The 22,868-nt window shown below is 46.3% G+C and overlaps 7 protein-coding genes across 7 annotated transcripts; 3 read left to right on the top strand and 4 right to left on the bottom strand.

Moving 5' to 3' along the window:
* Positions 1 to 182: 182 nt before the first annotated feature.
* Positions 183 to 2,082, bottom strand: AGABI2DRAFT_196227 (hypothetical protein). The gene is made up of 4 exons (XM_006457541.1): positions 1,912 to 2,082; positions 1,421 to 1,856; positions 683 to 1,367; positions 183 to 625 (listed from the first exon to the last, which is right to left on the bottom strand). Exons 1-4 carry the CDS (start codon positions 2,075 to 2,077, stop codon positions 230 to 232), a joined length of 1,683 nt encoding a protein of 560 aa, XP_006457604.1. The 5' UTR covers positions 2,078 to 2,082; the 3' UTR covers positions 183 to 229.
* A 1,032-nt stretch (positions 2,083 to 3,114) lies between these two features.
* On the top strand, positions 3,115 to 3,860 carry AGABI2DRAFT_189073 (hypothetical protein; the record flags this gene model as incomplete). Its single annotated transcript, XM_006457540.1, has 5 exons — positions 3,115 to 3,204; positions 3,262 to 3,385; positions 3,448 to 3,527; positions 3,583 to 3,638; positions 3,694 to 3,860. 5 exons carry the CDS (start codon positions 3,115 to 3,117, stop codon positions 3,710 to 3,712), a joined length of 369 nt encoding a protein of 122 aa, XP_006457603.1. The 3' UTR covers positions 3,713 to 3,860.
* A 104-nt stretch (positions 3,861 to 3,964) lies between these two features.
* Positions 3,965 to 6,406, bottom strand: AGABI2DRAFT_123454 (hypothetical protein; the record flags this gene model as incomplete). The annotated part of the gene is made up of 7 exons (XM_006457539.1): positions 3,965 to 4,162; positions 4,230 to 4,388; positions 4,441 to 4,691; positions 4,745 to 5,957; positions 6,021 to 6,079; positions 6,135 to 6,275; positions 6,328 to 6,406. 7 exons carry the CDS (start codon positions 6,404 to 6,406, stop codon positions 3,965 to 3,967), a joined length of 2,100 nt encoding a protein of 699 aa, XP_006457602.1.
* Positions 6,407 to 8,849: 2,443 nt separating this feature from the next.
* Positions 8,850 to 10,878, top strand: AGABI2DRAFT_196226 (hypothetical protein). The gene is made up of 2 exons (XM_006457538.1): positions 8,850 to 8,919; positions 8,966 to 10,878. Exon 2 carries the CDS (start codon positions 8,975 to 8,977, stop codon positions 10,691 to 10,693), a length of 1,719 nt encoding a protein of 572 aa, XP_006457601.1. The 5' UTR covers positions 8,850 to 8,919; positions 8,966 to 8,974; the 3' UTR covers positions 10,694 to 10,878.
* Positions 10,879 to 12,694: 1,816 nt separating this feature from the next.
* Positions 12,695 to 13,757, bottom strand: AGABI2DRAFT_230078 (hypothetical protein; the record flags this gene model as incomplete). Its single annotated transcript, XM_006457537.1, has 2 exons — positions 13,637 to 13,757; positions 12,695 to 13,581 (listed from the first exon to the last, which is right to left on the bottom strand). Coding segments are annotated over exons 1-2 (960 nt in total), but the record flags the coding sequence as incomplete, so codon positions are not given.
* Positions 13,758 to 15,131: 1,374 nt separating this feature from the next.
* AGABI2DRAFT_123451 (hypothetical protein) lies at positions 15,132 to 15,698 on the top strand (the record flags this gene model as incomplete). Its single annotated transcript, XM_006457536.1, has 1 exon — positions 15,132 to 15,698. One exon carries the CDS (start codon positions 15,132 to 15,134, stop codon positions 15,696 to 15,698), a length of 567 nt encoding a protein of 188 aa, XP_006457599.1.
* Positions 15,699 to 15,900: 202 nt separating this feature from the next.
* AGABI2DRAFT_123450 (hypothetical protein) lies at positions 15,901 to 22,773 on the bottom strand (the record flags this gene model as incomplete). Its single annotated transcript, XM_006457535.1, has 16 exons — positions 15,901 to 16,325; positions 16,376 to 16,610; positions 16,668 to 17,087; positions 17,138 to 17,767; positions 17,824 to 17,960; positions 18,009 to 18,951; positions 19,012 to 19,468; positions 19,519 to 19,735; positions 19,787 to 20,500; positions 20,552 to 21,276; positions 21,327 to 21,625; positions 21,676 to 21,914; positions 21,968 to 22,034; positions 22,086 to 22,352; positions 22,409 to 22,557; positions 22,638 to 22,773. The coding sequence occupies 16 exons, from the start codon at positions 22,771 to 22,773 to the stop codon at positions 15,901 to 15,903; spliced, it is 6,060 nt and encodes a 2,019-aa protein (XP_006457598.1).
* Positions 22,774 to 22,868: the final 95 nt, after the last annotated feature.

Below are 22,868 nucleotides of genomic sequence, written 5' to 3'. Positions count from 1 at the left end.
TATAAACCTGCCTTATTTAAACTTTGGCGACGGTTACATTCTCGAGCGCCAAACTAGCATCAAACCCGAGTGCTTATGTTCAAATCGGGATCACCGGAGCAAGTGAGAACCCCATAAAGACGCTCAGTCCAAATGCCTCACTAAAGCGATCAAAACACTTAATGCAACGGCGCGAATATCGAAAAAAATGTGGATATACAAATAATACAATAAAAAACATTCGAAACATCTAATGACCCTTCCGCCCTCCAGCATGACCATTGAAGTGGAATTGGAAACCTCCAGAACCACCAGGGAACCCACCACTGTTAAAGAATTGACCAAACGGATGACCACCCTGAGCGAAAGGATTCCCTCCCATACCACCACTCGGGTCATTCGGATCGTCACCAGCATCAAACCGAGCTCGCAATTCCGGATCGGTAAGAACCTCATAAGCCTCATTGATTGTTGACATTTTGGCTTCAGATCCACCCTTATCAGGATGAGCAGATTTGGCGGCTTGACGGAATGCCTTTCTAATAGTCTTTTCGTCTGCATCGCGAGAAACTCCGAGGACTTTGTAATAGTCTTTTTGTTTCGACTGTTTGAGGAGTTTCTGAGCTTTCTGAAGGCGAGAATGGATCTAGATGAGGGGTTATAAGATACATAGGAGGTATTTGAGGAAAAAATGAAAGCTTACGTTACGGTCGCTACGTCCACTGGCCTCGAAAGCTTTTTCAAAAACCCTCACAGCCTCATCGTACTCCTCATTCCCCAGATGATCTTCACCCTTTCCAACCAGACCGTCCATATCATCCGCACATCCTTCCAACGTCAACAGCTCAGAACACCATTTACCCATTTGTCTCTTATACTCATCTCCTTTAGATTGGTCGGCGAGATGTGTGAATGATTTACATAGAGCACGGACAAGAGTCTGTCGTTGAACGGATATTTTCGACGCGTTGGGCATGGGTAAGGACTTTAGAACGAGCTTCTTTGTTTTCTTGTTGGCGTCGGGAATAGCGCTCTCGAGGAGTTCTGGAGGAATGAGAGGTAGAATAGCATCCTCCTTCACGTTTTCTTCCATAGCATCTTCAAATTTACGCCAGAGATCGCTTGTCTTACCACCACCTGAGGTGAGTAATAGCTTCACGACACCACGCCAATCTTCTTTTCCCAGCAGTTCATCTACTTGCGCAAAACCTTTATCCAAGTTCTTTACGAGACGGTGTTGCGGAAGACAGATCTTGGAATCCGGGTCGTAGAGAAGGCATTGCTTGAGTGCGTTCATCGCACCAGGTGACGGTGGTAGTAGGAAATATGAGAGTCGAAATATGTGGCTGAGAAGCGTGGTAGATGGCTGCAAGAGATGTGACAAACGACTATCAAGCGATAAGTTGGATAATTTCGCCACAATGAGAGAACGATCGCTTACGAAAGGTCACCAGCGGCACTCTCGAGGTCTCCCGAAGCAAAAGCACATTCGGCGCGCCAACTCCGCACCTCAACAGCGTGGCTGGCTTTCCTCAAGAGTGAGCTGGCGGTGTCCACGCAAGCTGTCCATAGCTGCGATTTTCTCTCCTTGTCAAGTTTCAAATAGAGCTGTTCCCCCTCTTCAATTTCTTTCTCCAACTCTTCCGCATCCTGGTCTTTACTCTTGGCCTTCATGTAGAGTTTGAGGGAAGGTCTTGCTAGGTCATACTGGCCTTCTTTGATATAGATACGAGCCTTCATGAGGTGGGCGTTGTCAAAAGTGTTTGAGGTCAGCGACAGGACTTTGTTAAAGTCCTCGAGAGCTGCGGCATGTCGTTGGAGAGAGAGTTGGGCAGTAGCGCGTTTATAATATAATAAATAATCTGCAGGTGATTGGTCTGTGGACTAACCGTCAGCTATACAATTTCCTGTACAAGTAGAACTGAACCATACCGATGGCTTCGGTGTATATCTTGGCCGCTTCACTGAACTGGCCGGTAGAAAGAAGAGCATTAGCTCTGTTAATGAGTGGTAGGAGTCCTGGAGGATACAGCCCGCCCTGGTCAGCGTAGGCACCGCCTAGACAGAGCAGACCCAGAACCAGCCGAGGTAGACGCATTGTGTTAAGAGGCACTCAGTGTTCAAAGTCTATAATTGAACATAGACACGTAGCATTCCCACGGTCACTACCCTGTGATCTCATTTATTTCCAAAACCTGCAATACCACTCGCCAACACGGACCGCTCCTCCTCCGTCGTTAAGCTTATGGAAGAATCTTCTCAGGCCGTAGCTTGCGAATCCTGCCAATCTCTCAAAATACACGAAACGTTTTGGATACATACCGAAACTTGGTACGTGAAACGCATCGCATTCTGGAAGATTTTCGAGAAAGGTGTTGGCGAGCTATTAACACTTGGTGGCTAGGTCGTCTTGAATGTTTTCAGTTGCGAAGTCTCCGATGATTGATAATGGGTGCGGCCGTCGCACTTGCACATGTTGAAACTGTGGAGTTGCGCTTAAGTTGCGCTGATCGTGTGCTCTCAAGGCCTCGGCCGAGATATACATCTCTCCTTTGATTTCGCTGCCTTTTCACTGCCTCGTTGGTTGAAAATTCATGATTCTCGGTAACACCCCGGAGCCATTACAGCCATTATGCCGTCCGATCTTCAGTCTCTGAGGCTCAGTCGTCAAACTGTCTTTTCGTGCAAAACATTGGGTCAAGTGCTCAAGTGGAGAATTCAAGGCGAAAAGATATCCGGAGAAACGTTTGTTTCATAACCGCAAGAAAATGAAGCCGAAACTCTTTGCACAATAGAAAAGTCAGCGTGGAGCCCTTGGGCGGTGTGTACGGTACGCCACTTAGCGGCCCTTGACTGCAAATCGCTACATCTTCGTAGTACTTACCTCAATCAGTATCCCAAACCGAGCGCCCTCCCGAAACCTACGTTTCGGCAGTGGAGTCGTGTGATGCTACTAGTACACCGCCGCTTCCATCGGCGCACTTGAAAGCACATGCCTTTCCGGTGCAGCGAAATTTTGAAGCAAGACGAATAGTATAAATACTAGGACGAAAACCTTGGGGAAAACCAGAACCTGGCCTTTCATCCTACACTCACAACTCATATCTGCCAACTGCCTCTAACATTCCATCCAAAATGTTGTTCTCCGTTACTCGCATTGCTCTCTTCGCTGCTGCTATTGCTACCGTTGCAGCTAACCCTGTCGCTGACCATGAAGAACCCACTGTCAGTATTCACTCGATCCGCTGGCCAGTCAACGTTAGAAGCTTACATGTTCCATAGATCGTCAAGAGGGAAACCTCATACGGAAATCCTGACCTTGTCACTGATCAAGGCAACCGGTTCAAGCTAAACTTCGGTAGTACAGACGGGCATTCAAATGCTTGCCCTGGTCACTACATCTGTTGTAAGTATATTCACATTTCGCGTCATCAAGTCACTGAGCTTTAACTCTATAAACACATTCAGACATTCCCAAGAATGGTGATCAACATGGTGACGTTTCGCTCGGAAACCCCGATGACATGGTTGATGAAGGAAACCGCTGGGTAAATATAATGAAATTCATTGATCAACAAACAATTGATTTGTCCTTCTTTCTAGCGATTGAACTATGGAAGCACAAGTGGGCACTCAAATGCTTGTGACGGTCACTACATGTGAGTGGTTATACCAGATGAAAGACACAATTGATTCAAACGATGTTTCGTATAGCTGCTACATTAGCAAATAATTGCTTTACCATTTAAATCACATTCGAATGGGTTGGACTCTAGTACCGCCTGCATTACTTCGTGTATTTAGATTCTATGTGAATTTAGGTCATTAATTTCATTGATACGGCGCCTCCCATGTCCTGATGTTGGCGGCCGAGTTAATTTGTCTATGTTGATCATGCAGTTAAAGAAAGCCCCCGAGGCTTTGATACTCACGTCTTGATTCAAAGCTTTCCCTGAAAGGGCTTGAAAACTAATGAGCGATGAAATTATACATCCTCAGGGTACGGAATGACATAATACATGAAATCTTCAGAGTCATCTGGTTGATTCGTCAAAGAATAGCGAAAGGCTGCAACCCGCCCTTCAGGTACAACACCGAAGACAACAACCTTAATCTCCGGTGAACGTTTCTGAATTGACTCCAACTCTGATATAAATGTTTTTAGCTCGGTACTTGAGCGTGGCTATAATAGTATCATAAAGATAGTTAAAAACTTTGAGCCCTAGCGAAACGTACGCCGTGTCACTCACCCGGTTAAGTATATGATCTGGCACAATAGAACTTTGGCTGCTCTTCCAATAATGGGCACGCCCAGGACTCATCTCTTTCCAGTCAAGTCGTCCGAATTTGAGGTCTTTGAGTTGGACTTCCCGGAGAAGTTCAATGTCATTGACATGGTGTGCATCACGCTGCAAAATCATTAACAACCCAAATTTAAATAATAAGTTTGGGAGCACTTACTACAAGGGTATCTGCAAAGGTCCGCAAATCATACCCATTGAAATAGTAGCACAGTTTTATCATGTGAACCTTGCGCAGCTGCGGATATAGTATGGGAGACTCCACGGGCGCTCGCATAATAAATGACATCGACGTCCGTAGGCAATAAACTACGTCATAGAAAAGATCTGTATGAAATTTTGCGATGGTCCGTGACGGCGTCTTGTCGCCCAATTTCAGACAGTATCGGTGCCACATGGATTCGACTGACGCTGGAGCCAATATAACGTCAATTTTTGTCAAGAACTGCAGAAGTTATATATACCTGTGGGGATATTGTCTCCGCTACATATGTTCCAAACCTCTAAAAGGCGGAATAGCATGTCATCTTTGGCGTCCTTATTATTCACATGAAAGTCCCCGGATCTACTTGGATCTTTCAAATAGTCGGCAAACGATGCATGGAGAATCCCTAATGTCACCTCATGGGCGACATTCCAATCCGGTACTCTGACCGTCGAGTGGCATTTGATTAAGCACGGATACATGACCGATCGAGTCAGGCCAAAGAGCAAGGAAGTCCCTCTAAGTGTTCTGATCCTGTTGGCAATATAAAAAGAAAGACGCTGTTGACAAATCAAAAAGCCTAGCAATCGTTTTGTTGTTGGCCACAGTTTCGGCGAAATAGAAGAGAGAATTTCCCGGTAAAGGGCGTCCAACTGGACGAAAGGATTCTCTTTGGTTGGAATGGCCCCCGAACGGTCGATAACCAATAAGACTGTCTCGAACTGCGACACCGGATCGGCATTGTCCGAATCTCTGATGAACTGCATCACTACCTCAGCGTACACAAAAAGTCCCGATGCTGCAGCTGTGAGTTTCAGGAACTCGCTATCACTGGGCCAATCACTTGGAACGCATTGTCGGAATCTTCTCCGCGTCATCGCGAAACTTGATCGTAGAAAACGCTCAACATCGTCGCAGGCTTCGGTAGAGTCGATAGGGATGTATTCTGACCAGTGACTTAGATCTGCGGCATCGCTGAATGTATTGCATATGTGTGGTTCCGGACGACTCGCTATTATCCAGACGAGAGGAGTATCGCGATGCTCATGAGCAAAGGTGCTGACGAGTCGGACGATTTCACATTGCGCGTCTTCTCCTTCAAGCTCGTCGAGTCCGTCCAGTAATATACCCCATTGGTTCCCTCCTGCTCCAATCTTCTTCTCCACGAATGGTTCAAGAATGAAGGTCTTGAATTGTGTTGCCATATCCCTATTCAGTAACTGCGGGTCGAGGGTGAGCCGCTCAACGATAAATTCGCGATATCCACCAATTCGAACTGCTAGCTGATAAGCGATGGTGATGAAGATGCGATGGGGGTTGTTGCGTTTGTTTGGCCGAGAACAGAATATAGAAGCTCCGAGAAGCTTTGCCTCTACGAGATACTCAGCAAATGTCTGCACAACGGCTGATTTTCCGACGCCAGCGGGGCCAGTGATCCACAGAAGCAGCTCGCGTCTTGCTTCACCATTGAACTATGCGGTGATTCGAGCAATCAATTTGATGCGTGTGCCAGGGTGGCATCTCGGAGGTGGTACGCGAGCGGAATCATCATGTGCTGCACCGAGGATGATATGATCCGAGAGCAACTTCATAACTGCACATCGATTACATGAGCTGGGTAGCGTAAAGCGGAATATAGTATCACTTACTCTGTGGCATCAAGTTGCGGTCTCCTTGTACATATGTCACCGTATATTGATCTCCTTCTACAGCTGTCATCGTGGCATTGTGTAGAGCAAAGTCTTGTGCATGGCTGATAAAGTTTCGGGGCCCGGAGCGACGTTGAGGACCTATAAGCAGACTCCGTTCAGTATCATTGTGTGCTTTTATCGACGGTCTGACCCTCAGGTACGTAGAGAATCTTGTCCTTTGGAGAAAAGAAACGTGACAGCCATTCCTTGAACTTCCTTCTGGGTGTCATTCCGTGCAGAGGGGGGGAGCAGAGGTGGTGGCGGAAACGAAAGCGGCATCATCCTGATGGTGACATCTGTATGGCGCTCGGCAACGTCCCAAGAACCCAATGCTTGACCTGGCGTTCTACTAAGTTCGTCCCTCCTTCATAATCGGCACCTTGACCTGTTAAGATACCTTGCTCTCTTCTAAGTATTTAGATTCTTCAAATACATTTGAGTTCTATCGGCAAATGTACATTTGGTCGATTTATACGTTTTCCACGTGACAATAGATGCTCATTGACTTTTGCCGAGTAAAACCTATTTTCTCAATGGCTATCACCGTAAATCGTTAAGTGAGATGCCAACTCGTGATATCTAAAAAAGATCTAATTCACTCTAAGTAGTTTTGACTGGGACTGAGCCTTCGCCGTTTTATCAGCATCAACCTCTGACTAGTGCGCCACCGATTTGTGATACGATGGAAACTTGTGCACATGTTCCGAACACGTCGTCTTCGTCTGTTTCAAGGAGATCAGAAGGTAGCAGCAGAATTGAACGAAATCCTTACGCATCTGCTTATTAGAAATCCTTGGAAGGAGGACATGTAATAGAAATGTGCCCCTTTACGGCACAAGGGTTAGTCCACAAATGATCAAGGATCTGTAGACTTTCAAGGCTGACGTCCATGGCAGGCTATATTGCTAACATGATCATGAATGACAACATGTGTATTATAATAAAGGCGCAGGGCAAGCTTGTGACCACCCCCTATATATCCATCAGCATCGGAACTTGCCCACGAGGCATCAGAAGAGTCTCACCGAAAGCCAGACTATCTTTTTCCAATTCAACTATGCCAGAACCTATATAGTGTATTCAATTAATGCAGTAATACTTGCGAGACCAATGGGTTACCGGCCGGTAGTCACTCCCTTCGCTAGGCATGAAAAAGAGAGATAGCTAGCTACTGCGACGTGTATTCAGACTGTAGGAAGGCATCAAGATTTGAAATAATCGATTAACTTCAGAAGGGGAACATAACGAAACTTACGAACATGATACATGATCTCTGAACCCATTGAGGAAGAGATAACAATTCTGAATCTATGGGCCGTCTGTCTAGAAAACAGTCAAACCACCCGTTATATGCTGGATCTACCCCAGAAACGCATACACATTACAGGAATTCGCCAAGAATTGACGGAAAACCTAATTATCGCAATGATGAAATTGTCACGATGTATGGTGATAAATCTATAAACGACGATCGACGAAAAAGTCGAGGGAGATGACGAGAAAGGACTGACTGAGTGCAAAAAGAAGCATTAGCAGAAGCAGCGAAGAAGACACCTGCGCCACTTCCACTCCACCATGTTTCGAGAATGTCGAGGCATGTTCGAAGCAAAGGTTCATTTGGATAAAGCCCTCTAGTGCAAGAAGTTGTGATAACACCCAAAGGTTTGAATCAAGGAGGCAGATAAGCATATTAATCCTTTGACCTTACACTTGATCACTGGGGTATTTAGGGTTTCGCATATTAAGAAAAGTCTGTGGAGTTGTAAAAATGTTCGACAATAAGGAGGCAAAATGCTAGACTCACTGTTTCATTATAACATGCCCCCCGCCCATCCACCCATTCCACGTGAGATCAAATACAGTATGGCTAAACTCAAGCTTGAGCCAGATAATCGACTCCGATCTGCTTCGCTTTCAAAGCTTCTCCACAAGGGCGGCACCTCACCCCGCTTGACGAGAGCTTGAATCAAAGTCGATAGCACGGCGACAGTCACCATGATGGACTCAAGAGACAATGCTGAGTATTCGGGCACCTATTTAGCTGATGAACCCTGCTCATACTGGTGGGTTATGCCATGTGTACCTATTAGACTTAATTAGAAACATATGAGAGAGCGGCAACCCAGAGAATGAAAAAATTATACTTGCGAAAAATGAGTGACAGACGATTATTGAATCCAGCTGTTCGGAAATTCGGGTTCGACATTGAGTCGCTCAGTGGTCAAGTCACAACTCGGGGATGCCTTGATTCGGATTGCCAGTTGACTAACGTTTAAACAATGGTGATAATTACGCGACGTGCCAGTTCACTGGGTGAGGGAGAAAAGAGTTTGAGCTAGATAAGATGCCCGGAAAGTGTCCGGACAACTGAAGAGATCAAGGGGTTATGTAAGCTCGGGGCGGCCCGGATACCAAACTCGTCCTCTTGCTGGGCGTAACTTACGGCGCCACAATCGTTTTAATCAATCCCATCGTAGAACTTGTTCGCGAAAACGATGCCTGTCTGCGTAGATGATAACGGTACGAGGTTTAATTTCCGTTATCACGCGCAGGTCATAGGACTTTCTTCATGCGACTTGGCAACGTTCTGGATGTCAGGGATATTTTGGGAGCTTCTATCCAACGAAAGAGTGCCAGACCTGCTCCCTTTTTCTTTTCCATCGGGTGGCTTCTGCTGGTATAAAATAACAGGCCACCGACTCCTCGGCTGAGCACTCATACCCAGTATCCTCCGACCCAGAAGGTAAACCCAAGAATGATTCACAGACTCTCTTCCTGACAGGTTGCAGATCGTTAACATGGCTTCTCGGCCAACCGGTGACCTCTCTGTGAAAGAGCTGAGGGCAATCTTTAGACGCCTGTCGTCCATTGACCAACTCCTCATCCCAGGTACTCCTGCCTATCAAGCCGCTATCCTCACAGAGAACCTATTATACACTAAAAAGCGGCCTGGAGCGGTCGTAGTCCCCTATACCGAGCAGCAGATCGCATCGGTCGTTTCCTATGCTCGCGCGAAACATATCCATCTCGCCATTAAAAATGGTGGTCATTCTTTCGCTCGCTACAGCATTTGCCACGGTGGACTTGTTATCGATTTGACTTCGTTCAAGGATGTACGCATAGACGATAAGCAGGACATCGTAACCATCCAAGCTGGGTGCGTCTGGCAGGATGTATACGACGCTCTTAAAGCCCGAGATCCCTCCTACATCGTTGTCGGTAGCCGATGTCCTACCGTTGGCGTTTCTGGTTTTACTCTCGGTGGTGGCCTGAGTGCTTTTTCTCGTAGCTATGGTCTTGGTATCGACAACGTGGCTGCGATGACTGTCGTCACCGCTGCCGGAGACGTCCTCAAACTTCATGATACAGTAGACGATGAGCAGGAAAGGAAGCTATTCTGGGCAATGTGTGGAGGGGGAGGGGGGAACTTTGGCGTCTTGGTCGAATTCCAAACGAAACTTCACCGACTCAAGGACCCGGATGGCAAAGTCGCTTATATCCCTCTGAGTTGGGATTTATCGGATAACAATACGAGAGGTCGGTTTCTAGGTGCTATGAATGCCCTCAACGCCGGTGCATGGCCTAAGGAACTTACAATCAATGCGATATGGCAGTACAAGGACGAAAAACTCTGGGGAGAGATGACGGTGATATACAATGGGAAACTGGATAAATGTTTGGAGATTCTGGATCCCCTTCTCGAGTTCCAACCAACTGAATGCGACCCCAAGGAGATGCAATGGCACGATTGCGTCACCGAACAAGGGCATGACGTCGAATCTTCTAACTTTCACCACCGTGCTTCCTTCATCTTCGGCGGAGGTGCCATCGAACCTCCGGTCGCCAATGCCATCATCTCGCTCATGGAAGAAGCTAACCAGCTTCTGGTTGACAGTGGGAAAGCGTACATCTTGTGGGACATGGCGGGCCATGAGACTACGACCGTCGCACCACATGCCACCCCTTACTATTGGCGTCAAGGTATCTATGTTGGATGCTTCAAGATACAGTGGCGGTACCGCGCGATGCAGAAATCTTGCCTCGAATTTTCGGAGAAGGTCAAGAGGACACTTTTGCAATTTGCTCTTGAAGGTAAAGCGGCGTATGTGAATTACATCGACCCGACGGTTAAGGACTGGCCTTACGCTTATTATGGCACAAATTACGCTGAATTACAGGCCATCAAAGCAACCTGGGATGGCACAAACTTCTTCCGCTTCACTCAGTCCATTTCTCCCAAATTACCCGAAAAATTGCGCCCTGTTCTAAACTCTCTCCTACCGAGATCCGAGCGCCGTGTCGCCAATGTTAATTTGGTGTCCGCGATCGACCCGGTTCAGCACACTCCTGAAACTCAAGTGGTTGATGAACACCGTCCTTTGACAGGTCTTGAGGCGACTGCCGCCATGTGGGACCAGTATTCGTTTTCAGGTCCCGAGAAGTTGACGAATATGGAGGAATCCGATGCCGAGAAAGTCCTCATGGCGATTAGTGAAGATCGCCTTCAAGCGGAGTAGTGATCTAGCGAATGAGACGTTGACTGTATGACTAATTGTAAGGCTTTGATACTTGTGTACGATCACTCTTGTTGTGGGTTAGGTATGGTAAATGCTAGATAGGCAAACCTTTACGTGTGTTCGCTGGCGTATTCGAATGTATAAAACTGCGGTAGTCATTTGAAGAAATTCTACCTCCTCTCACGCGCACGCTGAGCTCGAGTACTTATAATTACTCTTGCGTTAAAGAATGGTGCAAACGTGACCAGATAATTCTCTCGCTTGGTACTCGCTCAATCAGCCATCCCAGATGAGTCTCTGCCGGCAGAGATCCAAGAAGAAACTGTGTATCGAAGTGAGACTCAGTGCTCCGCTACCCGTGGCCACACTGCTACGACTTGCGTTGGGAGAGCAAGCCGAATACACCTCTCATCCCCTCCACTTCCTATACCCCCTGTCCGTAATGATGGTTCAAGCTCAAGAAAGAAGAGAGAAAAAAATCAAGGCATGGTTTTCTTGTCTCTTAAGGCGAGAAGACAAAGTACGTTTCTCGAAAGATGGTCAGTATTTCAATCAATACAAATTCTCTAAGAATTTGAATACAGTCCCTTAGGCCGCCAATGCCACAATAATGCGCCCGACTGTGCCCTATTTAACCCGGCAATGACATGTGTAGGGGGAGATGAAAACGAGGTAGTACTAATTGCTTTATCACTTAGTATATGACTTCCTGGATGGGATTTGATACCGCCTGCATTAAGTCAGAACGAAGTTCGAGGGATGATATTAGACAGACCTCTTGAGGATACGGAATGACATAATACGTAAAATCTTCAGATTTGGAGTCACCAGACTCACTCGTCAGAGAAAGGCGAAAGGCTGCAACTCGACCTTCAGGTATACCCCCGAAAATAATAACCTTAATCTCCGGTGAACGTTCTTGACTGGACTTCAGTTCCGAAATAAACGTCTTCAAATCAGTACTTGAACGTGGCTATAGTAGTATAAAGGCAACAAATAGTTCAAAAATGAGGATTCTGACGAATTGTATACACTCACCCGATGTAATATGAACTCTGACCCCTTGGACGTTTTACTCCCCTTCCCATGGCGGACATGTGCAGGACTCATATCTTTCCAGTCAAGATGTCCAAACTTGAGCTCTTTGAGCTGTACTTCCCGGAGGAGTCCAATATCATTGAAACCGCTCTTATGATTCTGTAAAAAGCGTCGACAACTCGGATTTAAATGATAAGTTGGGAACACTTTACCACCAGGGCCTCTACAAAATCCCGCAAGTTGTACGCATCAAAATAATAGCATAGTTTGATCATGTGAACCTGGTGTAGCTGTGCACGTAGTGTGGGAGCCTCTGTTGGTAGTCTCATGAGAACCCATATCCATTGTCGTAAACAGAAAACCATATCGTAAAAGAGAGTTGCATGAAATTTTGTAATGGCGCGTGACAGCGTCTTGTCATCCAATTTCAAGCAGTATCGGTGCCACGTGGATTCGACTGACGCTGGAGCGAACACAACGTTAATTACTATAACAATGCGGAAGACAGCACTTACCTGTGTTGATATTGTCTCCGCTACACATGTTCCAAACCCCCAAGAGGCTGCATAGCATGTCTTCTTTAGCATGCTTATCACCAACGTGAAACTCCCCAGATCGACTTGAATCCTTCAAATAGTCAGCAAATGACGCATGGAGGATCGTCAATTTCTCCTTGTAGGCGACTTTCCAACCCGGTACTCTAACCGTCGAGTGACATTTGAGTAAGCACGCATAAATGACATGTCGAGTGAGGCCGAAGAGTATGGAAATTCCTCTCGGGGTTCCCAGCTGCACCGGAGCATAAGAGGAAGGATTTCCTATGTAAATCAAGAGGCCTAGCAATCGTTTTGTTGTTGGCCACAGTTTCGGCGAAATCGAAGACATGATTTCGTGATAAAGTGCGTCCAACTGGACAAAGGGATTTTCTTTGGTCGGGATAGCCCCCGAACGGTCGATAACCAATAAGACAATCTCAAATTGCGAAACCGGATCGGCGTTGTCCGGATCTCTGATGAACTGCATTACTACTTCAGCGTAGACGAAAAGTCCCGATGCTGCAGCTGTGAGTTTCAGGAACTCGATATCACTAGGCCAGTCTCTGGGAACGCATTGTCGGAATCGTCTACGCGTCATCGCGAAACTTGATCGTAGAAAGCGCTCAACATCGTTGCAAGCTTCGGTAGAATCGATAGGGATGTATTCTGACCAATGACTTAGATCTGCGGCATCATTGAATGTATTGCATATGTGTGGTTCCGGGCGGCTCGCTATTATCCAGACCAGGGGAGCATCGCGATGCTCATGAGCAAAGGTGCTGATAAGTCGGATGATGTCACATTGGGCGTCTTCTCCTTCGAGCTCATCGAGTCCATCCAACAGTATACCCCATCGCTTCCCTCCGGCTCCAATCTTCTTCTCAACGAATGGTTCAAAGATGAAGGTCTTGAATTGTGTTGCCATATCCCTATTCAACAATTGAGGGTCGAGGGTTAGTCGCTCAACGATAAACTCGCGATATTCACCAATCCGAACTGCTAGCTGATAAGCGATGGTGATGAAGATGCGATGGGGGTTGTTGCGTTTGTTTGGCCGAGAACAGAATATAGAGGCTCCGAGGAGCTTTGCCTCTACGAGATACTCAGCAAATGTCTGAACAACGGCTGATTTTCCGACGCCAGCGGGGCCAGTGATCCACAGAAGCAGCTCGGGTCGTGCTTCATCATTGAACCATGTGGTGATTCGAGCAATTAATTTGATGCGCGTGCCGGGGTGGCATCTCGGGGGTGGTACGCGAGCGGAATCATCATGTGCTGCACCGATGATGATATGATCCGAGAGCAGCTTCATAACTGTACATCAATTACATGAGCTCGGTAGTGTAAAACAGAATATAGTATCACTTACTCTGTGGCATCAAGTTGCGGTCTCCTTGTACATATGTCACCGTATGTTGGTCTCCCTCTACAACTGTCATCATGGTATTGTGCAGAGCAACATCTTGTGAATGACTGATAAAGCTCCTTTGCCTGGAGTGGCGTTGGGGACCTATAGGTAGACTCCATTCAGTATCATTGTGTGTTGTCGTTGACGTTCTGACCGTCAGGCATGTAATGAATCTCGTCCTTCGGAGAAAAAAAACCCGACAGCCACACCTTCAGCCTATCTCTTTTACTCCTGGAAGTCATTTCGTGCACTGGCAGGTGGGGAAACGGAGGTGGTGATGGGAGGAAAGACGACATCCCCGAAAGCAGAGGCTGTTGGGCGCTCGGCAATGTCCCATTGAAGGTGGCATCATTTGACAGTCGGCATTTGGCTTTGGCACTCTTCATTCTTCACTGGTCGATACCTTGACCTGGCTTCATTGTAGAACACCCAGCCTTTAAAATATGTTTTGAGAAGTGTGCCAACCTGAGTTTCGGAGAAGGTTGAACAAGAGAAATTGTTTGGTTGTGTTTCCTGTAAATATTCATACATCATAGACTTCGAGCTAGGAGGCCTAACCAGCTCCTTTACGTTCTCAATACGTTCTCAATCCCGTCTTGTTCGGGCGGGGCAAACAGATATAAATAAAATCTATTGTGGGAAGCCCCGTAACTTTTGGTCACCGTCGGAGCGATCTGCATGTGGCAGCGTGCACTGGTTAGTCTGGGGGAGGAGGCGGAGTCTTTCCACCCAAGGTTACCTGTCCAAATGTCCAATCTTCATTATCTCAATTTTCAACCCTTCCACTCGGTGAGATGCACGCGACAGCCGCTCAGGTAATCCAGGTCAATCGCTCTTGAAGTTATTGAAGCGGGCGTTTTTCGCTGCTAGCGTTGTACACACGCGAGTGGCAATGAGAAAACTCCGCAGTTACATTTTCGTATGCTCAAATGCCCGTTCGTGCACACTTCGGGTTGGGGATGGATCAAAAATGATAGTCCCTGCAGGAACAATATAGCGCATTGGCTTGGAACAATAACAAGAACTCAAATGAGCTTCCTAGCCACAGTCCATATACGCGGTTTCGGAGCCATGATGGTCAATGCGGGGGTGAGGCTTCTTCCCTTTTCGCCCAATCCCTGCCAGGCTCGAGAGGCTATCTTTTTTCCTCCAAGGTAGCTGAATTCAAAAACACGGGCTAAATTCGCTCTCAACAGTCCAGGCGATAGCAAACCTGTATGGCAAACCTTCAAAGGAGATGTTCAAGCGCTTGGACGGGATGCCGGTACTTTTCTTTCCTTCTTCTTTGCGCTAGACGAAAGCACGGGTTGTTTGACCGTCAACTATGGTGCTTTTATCCCAGTGCATTTGACAAGTCAAAGCGCTTACCCTGGCCATAGGACGATTTAAAAGCTGCAGCTTTTCCTGCTTTTTGGCAATACTTCGCCACCAATCCCCCACTGTCCATTCGTTTGCTATGTCACAAAGTTCTTCGTCGTCCTCCCCACAAACTCTCCGGCAACTCGTCATTCCACCCCCTGGCTTCCTGCCTGGCGCTCTATATGTAGCAATCATCGAAAAGACAATCCAATCCTCTACTCCAGGCGATGTGTCGCCTCCAACAACGGTGAAATCGCTCGGATTTTTCTATCAGGAAAAACCAACTTTTCTGCCAATCACCGGCTCACTCAAAACGGAACCATTTCTGGAGGGTCATTACTGGTCCTTTTTACCACCCAGTCAACCCACAAACGGAACCATGTCTGTCTACAACGCTCTCCATCACCAGGATGTTCTAGGCTATGTCCGAGTGGCGGAGTTGGTGAATCCCCGTTCGCTCCCCACATTGATTGAAGCAGACGATGGAAAGGTTCATTCTATGGAGCAGATGTCGCCAGAAATCTATGTTTTCAACGCTTTGGAACGACTTCGCAGGCATGGGTTTTTGGAAGCTAATATGGGGACTTGGAATTTCGCAAACTTTGTGGCGGAAATGAACTACTTTCGCCACGAATGGAGATATGTTGGGTTCAGGGAAGAGTGACATTCGCCTAGACCATTCGCCGATCTTCCCCTGATTTTCTTTAGCTCTCATGTAGATGGGGGATACGCCTTGACGTCCCAGGGTAAGAATGCGAAGCGCATTGGAAGCTGAAAAGGGTGTAAATGGCACCGTATTACGATTTGCATAACTCATCACTAGAATTTTACATCCACGGTTTAATAGATCAGAAGAGTGGATTAATTTAACAGATAGAATACTTTTGTAGTGATCGAACCACCTCTTTTCTCACCCAATCAATTTCTGCATGCTTCGGTCTCCCGTGAAGTTGGCTCGCCAAAAGTTGAGAGGTCAAAAGATCCCATGAACGTGACTTGTGATCGGGTTTCATAGTGATCCTCCATAAGAGAACTACACAGTCCAACCAACGCCAGTAGGATCGCGAAAGATGGTCAGATTCGTGTATGGCATAACTGGGATAAAAACCAGGGAGTTTGAGGGATTCCGTCTCTGCGGAGTCACCGACTGCGTCACAGAGGGGTTTTAAAGCAATTACGGCTTGGGTTGCAAGAACGACGGCCTCTTCCAGCTCTGGGACTAGTGTGGTGGAAGATTGGTCAAGTCTAAAGATGGATGGAGCGACAAGAGGAAGAATCAGGCCATCTTTCGCTAGAAAAGAATTTAGTCAAAAGTTCTCAGCGGAGACGCGCAATACTCACATCGCGATAGCAATATAGACAAACAACGGAAAATACTGGCCTTCCACGCCTCTTTAAACACGGAGTCGAGTTTGGAGTGATCCACGATGAGAACAATGTTTCCCAAAATCTTCGCCCACTTGGCGTCCTCGTCGTCGTCCACCCTTACCAGCTGCATTTCGAGCCAAACGAGGAAGGATGACTTGATAATCATAGACATCGTTGCTTGACGATTGCATGTTAGGTTAGCGATAACCTTTCGATCGGCGACGTTAGATATAAGTGAGAAAGTCAAAGTTGAGGCACAGCCTACCTCAAAAATGCCCCGACGTAATGCCGGGTCTTCATTTGAGCTTTGAAAAAGACTAGCCAGTAAATCCCAGGTGTGTCTGCGTTTCAGGACTCTCCAGTCATCAGAACTCATCATACCGTCTGCAAGAAAACGGACGATCCAGCCACGGTCCTTTTTCCACTCATCGGTGGGACTATACAACATGCTATAGAGCATAGGTACATCGTTCGCATCCAGTTCTGGTCTTTGTAAGAGAAATCGGGAAGTGAGAGGATATATGAAATTTGAGGGGTAAAAGACGCCACGCAGCGCGTGGGCCAGAATGAGTGTTGTATATGATGGTAAACGACGTAACGTGTCGCCAATGGTAGATGCAGGAAAAAGGTCTCTGAGGAGATTGAGGATGTACGACACATGCACTCTTTCTTGAAATTCCAAGCCCTATAAAACCCTCAGTGAATAAGAAGTAAAACTCAGAAGAGGATGCCTACTTCAATGCACTCGTATAATGAAGCGAGTAGAGAAAGACCTAATTCTCTGACAGATTGATCCTTCGAAGACAACGACCGTATACAGAGGCCTACAACATTTGTTCTCAACAACTCAATCCAGCCGAATGGAGTTGTTGGATGATATTCAGATAATACCAAATGGACGAGCAACATCAAAAAAATTGGATCGTATATTTGAGCATCATATTGACTGTTTGAATGTATCGCATCAATTGATAGCTTCCTCCCTTTGGGAAATTGTAGAGTCGTCCGAAAAACCTTGACCGCGTCAAGGGATAACAATGCGTCAAGAGCCGAGGAGCATGGGACCTCGTTAGACGATGACCAATGGTTGAACAGCGGAGCTAATGACGTTTTCCGTTGTACTTCAAACAGCTGGAAGACAGAAAATAATTTGATGTCATCCTTTGACATGGTGCCATGATAAATGGAAAGCAGAGGCTCGATTTGAGTAATTTGACATGTATTTGTCGGATGAAGGTTGAAAAGTACATGCAAAAGGTCGATGATGTGGGAACGTGAGTCGGGATCCGAGTTATTCTCGTTTGTGTATTTGTAGAAATGGGGATGATTGAGGATGCTTTGAATATATCGATTGACAGCGACCGGCTTTGACATTAGGGTCAACATCGATATGGTTATCTCCATGCTCAGGGTTGACACACCTTCAGATGTGTATGATTAATACATTCAATAACGAGCCGCATGGGAGAAGATCGCGAGAGATGGTGTTGTATGACAATTCCCAATGCGGTTTCGACTTGGTGGCCCTTGATTGAGTCGCAAGATCGAAGAAGTTGACCTGAACGCTTATCAGCGACGAACACCACAAGCGTCCATGACGACTTACCGGCAGCATTAAGAAGTTGCAATGTATCCGACGACAATGACATATCTCCCGCGAGCCTCTCTATTAGCGAATGTACCACCCATTCTTGTAATATTCGACCAACGTCTGGGCGCAAACCGAGTCGGATGGCTTCCAAAGTAGGTTGACTGCCCCGATCTTCTTCCACCTGTCGTCTCAAGAGACCAATTAACTCCTCCGAATGATCTGCAAAAGTATCTAGTGCAAGTTCTATACACGATGCCGATACCTGTCTTATCGGAGCGTCGGTAGAGGGGTTGAAACATAACGCAGTGATTCTGGGAAAATGCGGGACCCAAATGTTCGCACTCAGCGAATCCATGTTTGGTGATAGGCAGTGGTGGACGTCCAAGGCCGACTGGAGGATAATAGCCAAAGCTTCGTTGGAGCATGATGAACAGCTTTCTGAGCCCAGCCAATTCTCAAACTGCCGGGGGTCAAAACCTTGTTTGTAAATGAGACCGGAAATGATCCTAGGAGTTGACGGCGTCCATGTATCGAAGTCGAGAAAGTCAGCAAGAGGTAAGGTACATCCCAAAGGTTGAGCTTTTTGATCCCAACATATCTTTGCACGTTCCATAAGCGTCATGAGCGAACCAGGTAGCTCGCTTTCACTATCCCAACTTTGATAAGGGGAGTATCCAAGAGGGAGAGCTGAATCGATAGACAGGAGCAGTAAATCATCCACTACACGTAACCCCAAAAGTTGCTTTCGAACTTTGAGAAGTCGGGGTATACGCTCGCGAAGCGCATTTTGATTGACCACGTTGTCCTCAACTGATGATTGAATAACGCCGAGAATAGATTGAAGGAGAGAACTGAAATGATGGTCGTGTAACAGTGTATCGTCGTTGGTGAGGCTGTCCAGAAGATGAAGAATTGGTTCTAGCGGAAGATATTGGACCCATATAGCCGCATCGCCAACCTATAAAATTCATTAGTATTTGTTTGTGGCTCAAAGAAAATAAAATTGAACTATGTTTACCTTATCGTATGCACCCAAAGTAAGTTGCTCCTGAAGAAGTGCCAACCAATAAGCACTAATTTCTGATATACACCGCCTATCAGCAATAGACCGCGGGTTGAACAAATCTTGCACCATATCTCGAAGGCCGGCTCGTATTCGCCCATCGACGTGCTGCTTCATAGCGAGTTGCTTCACGATACTCTGGCGAGCGACAAGGTTCTCCTTCAACGTAAGCAGATCGTTCTTCTTCAGCACCAAAGAAGCTCCACGAATAAGCACAGATAAAAGAGATAATAATCCACAAGTTTCATCTTCATCGACACCCCGTACCCGATGCTCGACAAGCCTAATCAGCTCTAAACAGGAGTGCAACGAAGGTCTGCCGGAGAAAAAAGTGGCAGCAAAATTGATTCGGTAATCCGAGTCGAGGATCTGTTCTTTCGTGGCGTCGTAAAAGAGCCATACCGCGGGTATCCTAAAGAGTCTTATGAGGGAATTGTAGTCCGTAAATTGAGGACTACTCACGGTGTGCCAACGTCTGTTCCAACCAAAATATGATTCTCCCACAAGTAACCTGACCGAGGAGGAAGATACTGTGCAAGATCTCGCAATGCAGGAGCCCAATGTCTCTGAACGGCGAGTATGAGCCGTTTGATTTCAGCGGCTGGGATTACCCCTTCCGTGAATCTAAGTCGATCTATTATCGAGTGAGCGAAAATCATGTGCTCATCAGACTTTTCCCCTAAACCGTGCCATGAGAAACTTGATCAACACAAAGAGAAGCATTGCTCACCGATAGATAAACCTTCGACTTCACCCAAATACGCTTCGAAGTCTAAATTCGATGGAGAAGGCTTCAGCTCCCCAGGGTTGAGTATCTCCCTCATCATCATCATCTCTTTCCTAATGGCCATCTTCGTCTGCGGGTATTCCAAACACCACCCTCTCCCCTCCTCAGCGTCAATTACTCGAACAACCCACGCAACAAATGCTTCAAAGAACATCAACTCCCTAACTCGACTTGACAACCTAAACACTAATTTCCTCAAAAATGACACGATAGCCAATACATCCGAAGGAGTTAGCAGTCCTCCGATTTTCAATTTAGCTTCTAATTGTTCAACGAGAGTTATAACGAGGGGACTCGGATAGACATCGGAATTCAATTCCCCCGAGGAAGAAGGCGAATGGGAGGCAGGAAGTTTTTGCATGTCTTCAATGTAACGATACGGCGTCTTGAGACATCTTTGAATACAATCTTCGAGGAACGTCACGACACTTTCAGCTTCGTCTGTAAGTTTCGCTTGATCCAATGACGTGGCATCAGGCGCTCGTACGAGATTTGGTAGAGATAAGAGCCAGAGGTGAGGTTCGGTAGGCGTTTCTTGAAAAAAGATGGTATTGGAAAGGAGGTGCGAGAGAAGGTCGAGGAGAGTGGATTTAAGAGCAGGAATATAGGATGAAGTGTAGGACTTGAGAAGGGTATAGAGGTATGTACGAGAATTTGCTGAAATGAAAGATCAGTCAGTATGTTCGAAAATCTAAAAAGGCAACGCACAAGATTTGTTCGTCCACACAAAGTTACTGCTCTCTTTCAGCATTTGCAGGACATGCAATTGCTGAACTAGGTTGAACTTCTTCACGGCACCATCTTCATCTCCAGTATTTGCGGGGAGCATAAAACTCGTGAGGGCCTTTCCAACATCGAATCTCGCCTCAGCAACCACTTCCGGTAAGTGGATATGATACAACAGCAGCAACCTTTGTGCACTTTCTTGCAACAACGCGCCCCGAATGAGGTTAGGTTTCGGCCGTTGTTGAACGCTCTGAGTCTTCTGTTGCGAAAATCCAACGATGACTTGAAATTCGGGCACCCGTTTCCTCACCTCCTTCTCAACCTCCCGTCTCCTCTTTCCCCATAACCCTTCTTCCGTATCGCCCATCTCCAAAACCTCTTCAATCCCCTTAATCGCTTCCACCACTTTCGCATACTTGATCAAACATTTCGCCAACGCAAGCGCTGTGCAATGTTGAACCAGGCCCGAAACAGACTGGAGACCTTTTGAAAAGATAAGTTTTGGAGAAATGTCGGAGGGAAGGATGTTCGAGAGAATGGTTTGAAGTGGAGGGGGAGTGGGATTGTATAGGCTATTTTTGGTGTTCGGAAGGAAGAATGAGGTTGAAGGGACGGGCAAGGAGATTATGGTACCGAAGAAAGAAATGTTGGTGATCCATTTAGTCGAGAGTCGTGGTTCCAAGGTCAATTGTGCTGAAGACCAGTACCTGCAATCATATTGGTTAATGAAGATAGACGAAAAAGTATGTATATGCACCCCGCGACGAGTTCCGGACAAGCTTCGAGTATTCTCCTCGCAAGTTCCTGTTGCCGCGAATCTTCGTTGACTTTCAGAGTCTTCAATATATTCGCGAGAATCTTGTTGTGCAGCTTTCCACTCTTTTCGTTATTATTGTTGTCATCGGCATCTTCACGAGAATACCATCCACGATCTTTGAAACAGATACCAGATCCAGGACGTGTGGTGATGGCGAGAAGGAAATGGTGTGCCAAATCCGCTGGTACATGTTCCATATCACCATCACTTGAAGTCGTCCTGTCATATATTTTAAGAAGCTAATTTTAATGAGAAAGATGATTTCACGACGTCAAGAAAATGAACATACATTAGAAACAGTCGTTTCATTGAAAATCCCGATCTTTGTAATTCGTTTGATTTTGGGATCCGACCAGAGATGGACCCATACCACCTCAAAGATATGGCGAATGAATATATAATGATCTTGAGCAAGACCTTTGAATATAGATGAAAACACGTCTCTGTGCTGTTCTAGGAATGTATTTTTCGTTTGCGTTGGTGCGTCGAGGAAGGAGAGCAAGAATAGGATGTACAAGGAACGGATGTCTATCAGAAGATGTGAGTACTTCGCACAGGAGATGATACGATTAGAAGCATACCTGGTTTTGCAAGAGGGTTATGTTCTGCCTTGCCTTTCCTCCTAAGAGACAATAATTTCGGCAAGCTCTACGAGAATGTATATTGAGAAAAAAAGACCAAAAAAAGGAGCAAACACACCTTGATCTCCCATTGAAACGCGTCAAGCAGCGACTTCTTTTCCTTTCCTCCCGCAAACCCTGAAATGGCATTGAAAAGTTTCAGCGTGACGAGAATCAATTCGTTATGCGCTCCTCCAATATACGAATTCAATTTCCTCATCCACTGTTGCGTCAATAGGGTTTTGACGATGGGGTAGCCGAGAGCATGATACGTGTAATGCGATGATAATAGCGGTAGAAGAGCAGCAAGAACGGAGATTATGGATACTAGCAAGTTGTGTTGCCTCTGCTCGTAAATTGTTTTGTAAGATAATACTCATTCTGGATGGTTGAAGCACTTACTGGGTTAGATGTCTCCCACAAGTTGAAAATATCCTGAGCGCCTGGATTCTTCGTTAACCATTGTTCAGCAATAGCCAATCTTTCATCCTGAGGTGAAATCACGCCTTCATCCGATCTTATCGTGAATTGATTCCTAATTTGATTCAGCACTAAAAAGAACAACAACAAAGTGCTAGTCAGCTTTGGAGAAGAGTAAACATTATTTTGCTGATGCTAGCCATTTCCGCACCGTCAACGATCGCATTTGGATTACTTTGATTTTGGTTTTGGAGAGCTTGTCGGATTTGATCTGCAGTAGTGAATTTAGGTGTTTTATTGGGTTGTTCTAGTTTGCGTTTTTTGGAGGGCGGTGGTTGAGTTGACATGGTCAATAAAATTATTGCATGTGTTTGGTTGATGTCAAAAAGTGCAGCATCACAAATCTGAGCGGCCCGGCGTGAGATTTTTATGATCGTTACTA

Source organism: Agaricus bisporus, assembly GCF_000300575.1.
Source record: "Agaricus bisporus var. bisporus H97 unplaced genomic scaffold AGABI2scaffold_18, whole genome shotgun sequence".
NCBI lineage: Eukaryota > Fungi > Basidiomycota > Agaricomycetes > Agaricales > Agaricaceae > Agaricus > Agaricus bisporus.
Note: the sequence above shows the minus strand (reverse complement) of the source record. Positions and strands in the feature narration are given on the sequence as shown.